At 27.6% G+C, this 11,568-nt stretch overlaps 1 protein-coding gene across 1 annotated transcript; it reads right to left on the reverse strand.

Annotated features, from left to right (window-relative positions):
* Positions 1 to 9,523: 9,523 nt before the first annotated feature.
* On the reverse strand, positions 9,524 to 10,314 carry LOC105620432. Its single transcript, XM_012201925.1, has 2 exons — positions 10,171 to 10,314; positions 9,524 to 9,787 (listed from the first exon to the last, which is right to left on the reverse strand). The coding sequence occupies exons 1-2, from the start codon at positions 10,312 to 10,314 to the stop codon at positions 9,524 to 9,526; spliced, it is 408 nt and encodes a 135-aa protein (XP_012057315.1).
* Positions 10,315 to 11,568: the final 1,254 nt, after the last annotated feature.

Below are 11,568 nucleotides of genomic sequence, written 5' to 3' on the forward strand. Positions count from 1 at the left end.
TCTGGCAATTCTCGTTCTACATAATTTGCAATATGATAATCGGCTCGGTAACCACGTTTTATAATATACTCGTACAAGAGGAAAGAAAACGTTGATTTATAATTATATTTATAACCGTTGAATTTTAATGTTTAATTTATGTAAATTCTGCGTTTTTATTTGTAAATTTACTGAAGATGGCCAGATTATGGCCAAAACGTCTAAATAATTTATAAACGTAATAACTTATTAAATATCACAAAGAACAACTTATGCTGTGATTTTATGCTTTTCTTTTTGTTAATTTTATGATTAAAAAGCCACGTTTGTTATAATTATATATATCTTGGGAGTACAAATAAGTTTCCGTCGTTTGCAAAAAACGCCACTAATAAACTATAGTTAAAATTGTTTGATGTAAAACGACATATCATAAGATTGGACATCCGGCAACACCATAACCTTGAAATAATAGTAATTTTGTATCAGCATCATATATTTTTTTTGTACGAAAATGTCGAGTTTTGAGCCGAATAAGTGTCATTTGCGGAAACTTTTAATTTACTTCTTTAATTTGAAAAAATCTGCAGCTGAGGATTATAGATTGCTTGTAGAAGCATATGCTGCCTTAAGTGAGAGAAGTTGTCGTGCGTGGTTTCAAAAGTTTAAGAACGGTGAATTTGAAGACGTCGAAGACAAAGAACATAGCGGAAGGCCGAAAGTGTACGAAGACGCGGAATTGGAAGCATTATTGGATGAAGATTCGTGCCAAACGCAAAAAGAACATGCACTTACATTAGAAGTGACTCAACAAACAATTTCATATCGTTTGAAATCATTGGGAATGATTCAAAAGCAAGAGAATTGGGTTCCATATGAAGTCGAGAAACGTTGAACACCGATTTTTCACATGTGAAATGCTGCTTGCCAGGTATAAAGGAAAAGATTTTTTGCATCGTATAGTCATTGGTGATGAAAAATGGATCCACTACGATAACCCAAAGAAGAGGAAATCATGGGGACGTGGCCATGCTTCAACATCGACAGCCAAGCCGAATATTCATGGAAAAAAATTCATGTTGTGTATTTGGTGGTCAGCTTGGTATATTATGAGTTGCTCAAACCGAACGAGACCATTACTGGGGCTCTCTACCGAACACAATTGATGAGATTGAGCCGAGCACTCAAAGAAAAACGCGTTACTACTCCCCCCCATTACTATTCCAGGCATGACAAAATTATTCTCCTGCATGATAATGCTCGACCACATATTGCGGCGCCGGTCAAAACCTACTTAGAAACACTCAAATGGAAAGTTTTACCCCACCCGCCGTATTCTCCAGACATTGCTCCTTCCGACTACCACTTGTTCCAATCGATGATGCATGGCCTGTCTGAGCAGCACTTCACATCATATGAAGATACCAAAAATTGTATCGATGATAGCCTCAAAAGATGAAGCGTTCTTCCGACGCGGTATCCACATGCTACCAGAAAGATGGGAAAAAATAGTGGCTAGCGATGGTCATTACTTTGAATAAAACATTATGTACCGTTCTTTCACAATAAATGCTTAATTTTTTATTAAAAAACGGCGGAAACTTATTTGTACTGCCAATAATATATTTGTAACGCTTTTTGCAACTTTTATGGGTATTACCTTCAAAGATATCAGAAGATTTACGAGTTATCACTATGTTCTCACTACTATACATCAGTTCCTCGCCTTGAAGTAAACGACAGATTCAGAAACTTTGAGCAATGGATGAGAACACGGCGATAACCCACAAACCATCCGGTATATATCATTTATTTTATTCAATTATATTATATTTACATAATCAAATAAAAGTAAATGATTGTAATTTATTTTATTCAAATATATTATTTATAATCTTTCTTTAAATGTTCTGCGAAAATATTGGCTTTACGTTTAATTTTTCCGTCTCTTTGTATTAGCATAGAGTTTCGTGTGATTGCCTATGTCACAATAGATTCTTATTGAAATTTGTTTCTAAATTCTTTTAGCTCGAAACGTAAAGATAAAATGATTAGCATTTATATCATTAGAATATCTTTAAAAAATAATATCCCTTTATACCGAGTGTTCAAAATAAAATTACAAATTTTACTCGGAAACACAGCATTATTCAGAAAAATTATTCGAACAAAAGTTATAGAATTCAAAAAGATCTATTTTGATCTTATCAGTTTGACTTTGGATGGCGTCGCCAAAGTCAAATCAAATTGATTTTTTTAAACGTGACACCCTATTTTTGCCAGAATCTAATAGCTGATGTCAAGAGCTTTTCAAAACACTATAATAAAGTTATATTTTATCGAGAACTTTTCGAGTTATGATGCTTGAAGATTACCATCGATATTAATATTACCCACAGTGTTCGATCGATGACTAAAACCTTTTGAATATTATTTAGAATCATGTCTTGGATAACATTTGTCATGAAGGCTATTAGAAATTATTTTTCTTATGTTCATTTTTGCACTAAAAATTTATTTTTATGTAAAAATGAAAATAACAGGTACATGGTTTTGATCTTGACAAATGTCCAGGTTGTGATCCTGAACAATATTCACAAAGTTCTTTTGGATGTGCCACCTTGAATAATGCTAATACCAGCAGTACTATAACTTGCAAGCCTTCTCAGACAGCACACAAAGTTCTACAAATATTCTATGTCCTATATCCTTTTTCGAGAATATTCATATTGAATATTTATAGAATATTCCTAAAAATTTAGTTGAACATTTTGAATGTTCTAGGAATATTCTTTTCTGCAAGAGAACGCTGTACGCGACCTGTGCTGCAATCTGTGATTAATCAAAGAAAATTCTTCCTCACAGTCATGTGACTAGTCACGTGACCAGACGGTTTCTCGATCTTGTATGTTCTCCCATGTTCTCCTTTGTCCTCAAGGAAACAATTAAGTTCAAATTCATTCAAGAAATACTAATTTGATTCACTGAAGTGAAACATATATCCAGGACACGAAGGAGAAGAATCTTCTATGTAAGAAGAATTTAAATGATTCTCTATTCCATGTACTGTGTTATATTTAAGTATTTATAAGTTATTTGCTTTATACTTTTTCTCGAATCTTAATATCTTGCACATAATTAACTAAATTTGTAGTTATTTTCATTATCCCAAATCAGTAGTTGCATATATCTAGTAATAATTGTATCTTATCGAATACATGTAGTAGTATCGAATATGTATACATGTATAATAATTATATGCAATAGGGTTGTATATTTTATTATTCATGATTTATTTAACATTATTAATCACTATTTATCTTTTTTATTAATTATTATTGTATAAAAATTATTATTGTATGCACCATTTAAAGACGATATTTATAGAAAGGTAAGCCGCAATATGGCTATTTCATTAAAACTTTCACAACTGCAGAATACTACAAATATTAATAATATTGACAATAATGATGATAATAATATCAATACTGGAACTAATAATAATAACAACGATGATATTGATTTTAAATTTCTGATATTTTAGAGAATATTTCTAATAATACACATAATTATTCTAATGATAGTTTACCAAATATGTCTTGTAGCAGTATAAAAAGTTTAAATTCTTCAATTAGCATCGATAACAATTAAAATGACTTAAGAAAATGATTAAAGAAGAATTACATTTACGAGCTATTACAAATAATATAAGTCATTCAAAAGATTTACTGAAAAGATTAAAATCATCAGGGGGTCATTCAACTTTATCTAGTGACCCTAGAACATTATTTTCTACTCCTCGAACTAATGTGTGTAAGCCTTTAGAACCAGGGATGTATTCACATATAGGAATAAAAAACAGGTAGTAGACAGACTTAATTAATATTGATGGTCTGCCCTTAAGTAAGAGTTTAAGTAGCCAAATTTATCCAATATTGTGCTCTATTTTTGATCATTCAAATGTTTCTGTTGTTGAAATATATCATGACTTCATGAAAAACCTTCTAATGCAAATGAAACTTTTTAAAAGATTTTGTGATAGAGGCAATACAATTAATACAATGGATTTATGTATCATACATCTTACCATTTATCAAAGGTTTTATTTGTGACGCTCCAGCAAAATCTTTTATTATATATACTAAAAGCCAAACTGGTTTTTTTTCATGTACAAAATATGTGCAGAAAGGAGAATACAATAAAGGTAGAGTTTGTTCCTAAAACTAATTTAATAATTAAAAGACAGAATAGATCAAAATTTTCGTAATCAGCTACAATCTCATCACATAATAACATCACATAAGGACATCAATTTTAAAAAAACATCTTGTCTAGATACATCAAAAAATATGCCACGTTTGTTTGAAGCGTTAATAATGACTAATTGCTCCCATAGAAGCGATTTCGATAAAATCATTTAATTAATTAATTAATTATCTTTTAAACATGTCACTTATATATGTATTTTATATAATATATCTTTATATATAGTATATATTTTAATAAATTCTCAGAAAATAAACGCAATAGATGATACTGCAGATGAAGTGACACTACAAAAGAACATAAATTATAATAAGACTAACAATGGTATGATATATCAATTTAGTCCAAGGAAAAAGTAGCACATTTTTCTGTTGCAAACACAAAATCCTATTAGAAAACTTATTTTTTTTTTTTTCATTTTATTTCTCGATTCAGTTATAATTTTATTTTAGATGATAACTTTAAGGAGCAAATACCAAAACTTTTAAACATGATACAATTAAGAATTATACAAATATCGCAAGGTATGAGTGTTCTGATTGCAAATATTTATGCTAAAGACGAGACTAAATTATATATACAGAACTAGATACTGTATTAGACAAATTCGCATTTCTTTTAAAGACAGAATCAAAGAAGCAAAAATTAGAGGCTTATTTACTGAATAAAGAAGATGCAAACAAATTTCGAAGTAAAAAAATATAATATTTTGTGTAATTTTGTGAATAAATTTCTATTAAATATTATTTTGATTATTCTGATTAAAGGTTAAACAACTGATAAAGATAGGAAGAACATCATATAAAAGTATGAAGAAAAATTCTTCAAAAATTATTTTCCGATGCTGCATTGCTCAAACGTATAGTTGAATTCGCTTTGAAGGCAAAAAAAATTTGTCGATGCTTTCTATTACATCTACAATTTTAGGTATGCATTCATATGTATTGTAAATAACTAATGATAAATAATATTGTTAAATGACTTGTTTTATATATATATATATATATATAACAAAAAGCACATAGTGTCACTTGCGGACATTGAAGTTGTAATAAAATCATGGTTAGTCAAAGCGAAAGATAGACAATCGAAAAAACTAAGATGGATGTTTCGATACAAATGCACAAATGAGCAGTACGTCATTCAAACTTCCAAGAAGATTCAATAGAAGAAGATCTATCCAAAGAATGTTCAAGATGTGAAATCAAAATCAGAGAGTCTTAATTTCTAAGAATAGCAAATCTATTACAAACTTTCTTTATAATTTGTGTTTGATATTTTATTTTCGAGGTGAGCTAAAAATTATTTGCGAAATCTGTGAGAGTGCCAAGCAAGTTACTATGCAAGTATTATGCAAATGTTATTCCATTGTTGTCCTATTACATCAAAATGTTCAGAAAATGTTATTAAAAAACTACATATCTACCAAAGATTAAATTTGTTATAATGAGGCAAGAAAAATTCTTTTTATTGAGAAAAATACTTAATATATAATATTTAAAGATAATTTTAATACATTATATTCTTTATGTTTTTTTCGATGTAATTGCTTATATTGTCAATTATACATATATGTATATTAATATTGAGATATCAATTATATAAAAAAAACTGTTTACGTTTCTATACATATATTATATATTTATTACATATATTATATATTTTATATATTTTATAATTAATAAAATGGAAAAAAATTGATGTACAATTTATGAGTATTTATTTATGTGTACATGATATTTAAAAATTACTTAATTTTTTTAAAATTTTATATAGAATATCTTATTTTAATCAATTGACTCAAACGTTATGAGCTGATTTGAGGACATTTTATATTGAAATAAAAACTTTTCTTTTGTGTTCAATGATATTGAACCTCTATAAAGAAAGACAAAATCATTAACAAATTTTTAAGTTCTTAAAATCATTAACAAATTCCTAAAGTTAATAATAATAATTTCAATGAATTAATGCGATTTTATACATATAAATTTCCTCATAATGCTTCAACTTATAAAAAAAATACATTATACGGATAGTATGTCCATTAAAATCTTTGAGCTTTCTTTATTTTTTTGTAAATTAATAACTTCTATTAGTGATATTTGCGTGGATATAGATTACAATGAAACATTTTGTATATATAGATCAGTGCTGGAATTTACTTGCAACTTTCGACCGATTTCAGTTTGGTTCCCGTTCCTTACTTTACCAACCCGCGCGCAACTAGTTTAAATGTCGACCGGTATTTAGAATGCGCATTGGTAAGGAAAAGTGTGGAAATCAGCTGAAAATCGGCCGAAAGTTGCAAGTAAATTCCAGTACTGATACAGACATTCCTGTTATGTTCTTAGAAGATTCTATAATAACATTCCTATAAATTCTTAGAACATTCTATGATGATTTAATGGAACATTCTATGGATTTTTCTGGAATTCTTAAAATAGTCCTAATTTCTCATGCTATATAATATTCTTAGAAGGTTTTTTTCATTTTACACGCTTCTTTTAAGAATATATTCCAAAATTCTCAAGAAATATTTATAAAACATTCCTAGAATGAAATTGTGTTATCTGGGCTTAGGTTATAATTCGAAAAGTATTTAATGAAAATGAACTTAATTATGATATTTTAGAAAACTTTCAACATCAACTTTAATTCTGGAAAATTAGATTCTGGAAACAAAAGTAAGGTATCTCTAAAAAAATCGATGTGACCTTGACGATACCACCTAAGATCAAACTGATAAGATTAGACCTTTTTGAATCCTACAACTCTTGTCCAAACAATTTTTCTCAATGTCGTGTTTCTGAGATAAAAATTTGTAACGTTTTATTTTAAATACGTGATATACAATGTGGCTGAGATCATCATATACTACTTTTATCTTGAAAACAGAGCATTTTGTTTGATATTTTATATATATATGTAGTACTGAGAAATATATGTTGATATAATTGGTCCAATTATTGCGAATTTAGGCTCTTAATTGCCCGTTTTTCATTTTGTTTAATTGTTGAAAATTAATCTTTAATAATTTTTTACTAAATAAATAATACTCAAATACTATCAACTTTAGATAAAAATTGCAAATGACAAAAATTGCTTATTTTCTTTTTATACAGCTCTATGAATTTTTTCAGAATTTTTAAATAATTTTTTAATACTGCATTTTCTTATTTTTGTCAACATGAGAAAATACGGTGTATTAAAAAATTCTTAAAAAATTCTTAGAGCTCTATGAAAAGAAAATAAACAATTTTTATCTGTTGCAGTGTTTTTGTAAAGTTGATAGTATTCGAATAAAAATTATTAAAGATTAATTTTCGGTAATTTTTAGCAATTAATATCTTGTTAACTATTATGAAAATTGCAAAATATAGGACTTTTCAACTCAGTTTAGTTCGCTCTACCTGCGCACAAAATATTTAGCGATTATTCTGGGACACTCTGTATATGCATATAATATCAGTATATTCTTATTCTTAAAAGATATAAAAACAAAAGTAGTCGAATAAACATAAATTACATTTAGATTTGAAATCCTCAGAGTTTGGTCATGAGATAGCAATCTACGATTTGTTTTTTTTCATTAAATCGCATTATAATCAGAGCAAGATGGCACATATCTTTTTCTTTCTCGCACTATTGCAAAATAAGATAATCATATCTTTTCTCATTCGCATAATTTTGACGAAAAATTTCGAAACCGTTTTCGTGAATGATTAGTAAAGGATATTTCTAATTTAAATATATACATATTTAAATTAGAAATATCTTTTAATAACAGAATCTAACCATTTATATATATATATATATATACAGACATTTATATACGTATATATATATATATATATATATATATATATATATATATATACTAAATTGAATGTATTGTCAAAGTAGTTCAAACTATTCGAATAATAATAACTCTAATTAACACACCTTTCGATTCTGGGCGGCATTGGTTCGTCTAATGTATGGCGAACATCGAGATTTCCTTCTTACTTTAGTATTATGATGTCTACTATTTCGTCGCCGAGTAATTTTTTTCCTGTATTATAGATATTAAACATAATCACAGTAATTTTAATTTCGTCTTTTTTCCGAGCCAGTTTTATTTATGTTACACTTCTTATATAATAGTCTATCATCCATCCATAACAGATTGTAGACGTTATTTATTATAATGAATTTTAATAGATCTTACTTATAAAAATTAAACATAAGTGTAATATATAAAAATTACACTGTCTAATACGGATTTTAGACTATAAATGAAACCAAGTGATTTTTATAAATTATATTTTTTCTAAATCCGTAAATGAAATTGTTCTATTTTGCAAGGTTTTCGAAAAACTTGAACTTAAAAATGGCATTTTAAGTCCTGAACTAAAATATCTAAAAAATGTATCATGATAGAATAATTTCAATTATAAATTTGTTTTCAATAATAAAATATCTATAAGAGTCACCTATTTTATTGATCTATAAAAATCATTTACTTTATTGATTGCTATATGCAAGAAGTTACAATGAAGAAAAAGAAAATTAAATTCATATATAATATATAAATATAAATATACTCTAAGAACCGCTTACGTAATTTATTATTTAATTATAAATAATCACTTATTATTTTCTATTTTTTTATAACAAATGGAAGCAGAAAAATAATGCAATGCGCTACTTATATGCATTTTTTCCACAGAATCCACAAAATCAATAGTGCTATTATTTTCATTCTAATAAAATTTTTGTTAATTGTTTAAACGATAATTGTTTGAACAAATTGTATATGATAATTGTGATTTCAGATTCATAATAAGAGAAAGAGAGAGAATGAGAAAGAGAAAGAGCCTTCACAAACTATTACATGCAGATGATTCACATTGCATAAACAATGTTCAAAGAGTTATATTTATCTATGGATTTTAATTCTCTTCATCTTTGTGTAACTGTTATTTCTTGCAAAGTAAAGTCGCCAATAAAGTGAATCTTATAGATTTTTTGTTGCTGAAAACGAATCCATGAATGAAATTGCTCCATCACATAACGTTTTTGAATATTTCAAAAAACACAAAAATGTCATTTTTGGTATCAATTTTCTCAAAAACTTGACGTAATAGAGCAATTTTATTTATGGATTCGTTTTTAATGACCAAAACTATATAAAAATCACTTGGTCTTGTTCATAGTCTAGAAAAAAAGTTTAAATTTGTCAAAGAGTGTTGTTATCTTTGAAATGTGAAACTTTAAATTAGTCGAAAAAGGAGAGTCAGCAACGCTCCGCGTGTAGAAGAATTTCAACGTACTTGCGCTCTTGTGTTTGAAAGGATTCAACATCGCTAATCGGTGTTTCTACATCGGATTTTGATTTTTTTTGTTCGTTTATCTGATTGTTAGCTGGTTCCTTATTAGCAGGTGATTCCTTAGTAGGATTAGAAACAGAATTAGGATTTAAAGTAGCCAGTGCTTTATAACGACCACTCCTATGTCGTAGAAGTCCAGCATTTACTGCATGCTTTAAAGCTCGATGTACCTATGTTATAGAAACATTTAAATTATTTAAGTTTTATTATTGATAACAGAAATTATCTTTCTCTTTTTCTATTTCAAAAAATAATCTATGATAGAGATATTTTAAGTGTTCATAACATAAATAAGAAGGAAAGAACAAAATTTTAAACAGATTATAAATTTTTTATTTAAAGTTCAATTTCTTAAAATAAATTTATATTGTAAAAATTTAAACAGAAACAAAAAATATATTTTCACTTCTAGAAAATTGAAATTCTGAAAATTTTACACACGAATTACTGTGATAAATAAACACAAATTATTAAAGAAAAATATTTAAGATGTAATATTTGTAAATGCACACATAATAACTTTTAAGATAAATATTATACGTTTGTATGTTACCTGCAGTGTCAAATTTTTTGATGATACGTTGCTATGTCGAATAAAACTGAGAACTTCGCGAGCTGATGAACCTCTGGTGTCACCAAGATTTGCTACTGCATCTAGCACGCGAGCCATAAGTCGCGGATTTGATGGTCGAACCATTTTTGCGATACACAATTTACTTAACTGCTGCTTGATTATTCTTGTAAATGTCTAATGTCTAATCATTAAATTTCAAATTATCCTATTACAAACTAACTTATTATTATCCTATTATTAACAATAATTCGCAATATGAACTCAAAAAGATCTACTGTAAATAATTTTCTTTCATTCTTTAAAAATATAAGTGTTGTGTCATGTAACTGAAAAACGCTAAAAATATAAAAACATATAATAATTTTAAACAGACACTCGTAAATTCCATTGAAGTATTCGATATTATACTATTATATAGTATTCGATAGGATAAATTTCAAATTATCCTATTATTACCCTATATAAAGAATAAATGGTATCGAATATTAAACATTCAATGAAATTCACGAATGTTTGTTTAAAATAATTATTATGTTTTTATAGTTTTAGTGTTTTTCAGTTACATGACACAACACTTATATTTTTAAAGAATAAAAGAAAATTATTTATAATAGATCTTTTTGAGTTCATATTGCGAATTACAGGATAATTTGAATTTTTTAATGCTATTTTAAATTTTCTGAGATTCATATCTGCATGCCATACTTATATGCATTATTACCTGATAAACTCTCGTAGTAAAAAAATATCCAATTACTTTTCTTAATGTGACAAGCGGTTTTGATAAACCCGTCGTAAATACGGGCCGTTTTTAAGAGCACCACGAATTTCGTTGAGGCATGTCGTTGTTGCATCGAAGTTGTCACCGAGACATCCGTTGTCTCTAAATAAATGATATTCTTCGTTTGTTTGACGACGCTTCTTTTTTCTTTTACTCAAGAGCGTATTCAGATTCCCAACTGGGTGCTCCCCGAGGGCCGGTATCATGTTATCCTATATTTAATGTTTGGTAAACAACAAGGATTATGTGACAATAAGGATAGAGTGATACCTGTGTGGCACTTGGGTAGGAATCTGAACATAGTCCAAATTGTTATACATATTATTCCGAATTCGGTGAACATAGAATGATTACGGATGCCTCCGATTTATAAAACCGAACACAGCTTCAGAATCGCAAAATATTTCTTATTTTAATCTATATACGATAATAAATTGTACATACATACACTCGGTTATAATCTTTGAAGAATGCAATATTGAAATTCAATAAATTACTTTAAATTATTATATAAATTATGACATATTTAGTATAATCAAAGAATTTTAATTTATTAAAATTTTGATACATTTTTTTATATAATTTAAAACTAAATG

The sequence above is a fragment of the Atta cephalotes genome (assembly GCF_000143395.1).
Source record: "Atta cephalotes unplaced genomic scaffold scaffold00026, whole genome shotgun sequence".
NCBI classification, from domain to species: Eukaryota; Metazoa; Arthropoda; class Insecta; order Hymenoptera; family Formicidae; genus Atta; species Atta cephalotes.

What these genes read in the sequence shown, in the direction of transcription:
- LOC105620432 (XM_012201925.1), bottom strand. Translation starts at nt 10,314, where the DNA reads ATGGTTCGACCATCAAATCCGCGACTTATGGCTCGCGTGCTAGATGCA. An exon ending in CAAAAAATTTGACACTGCAG is followed by an intron (nt 9,788 to 10,170) that starts GTAACATACAAA and finishes TCTATAACATAG; the next exon opens with GTACATCGAGCTTTAAAGCA.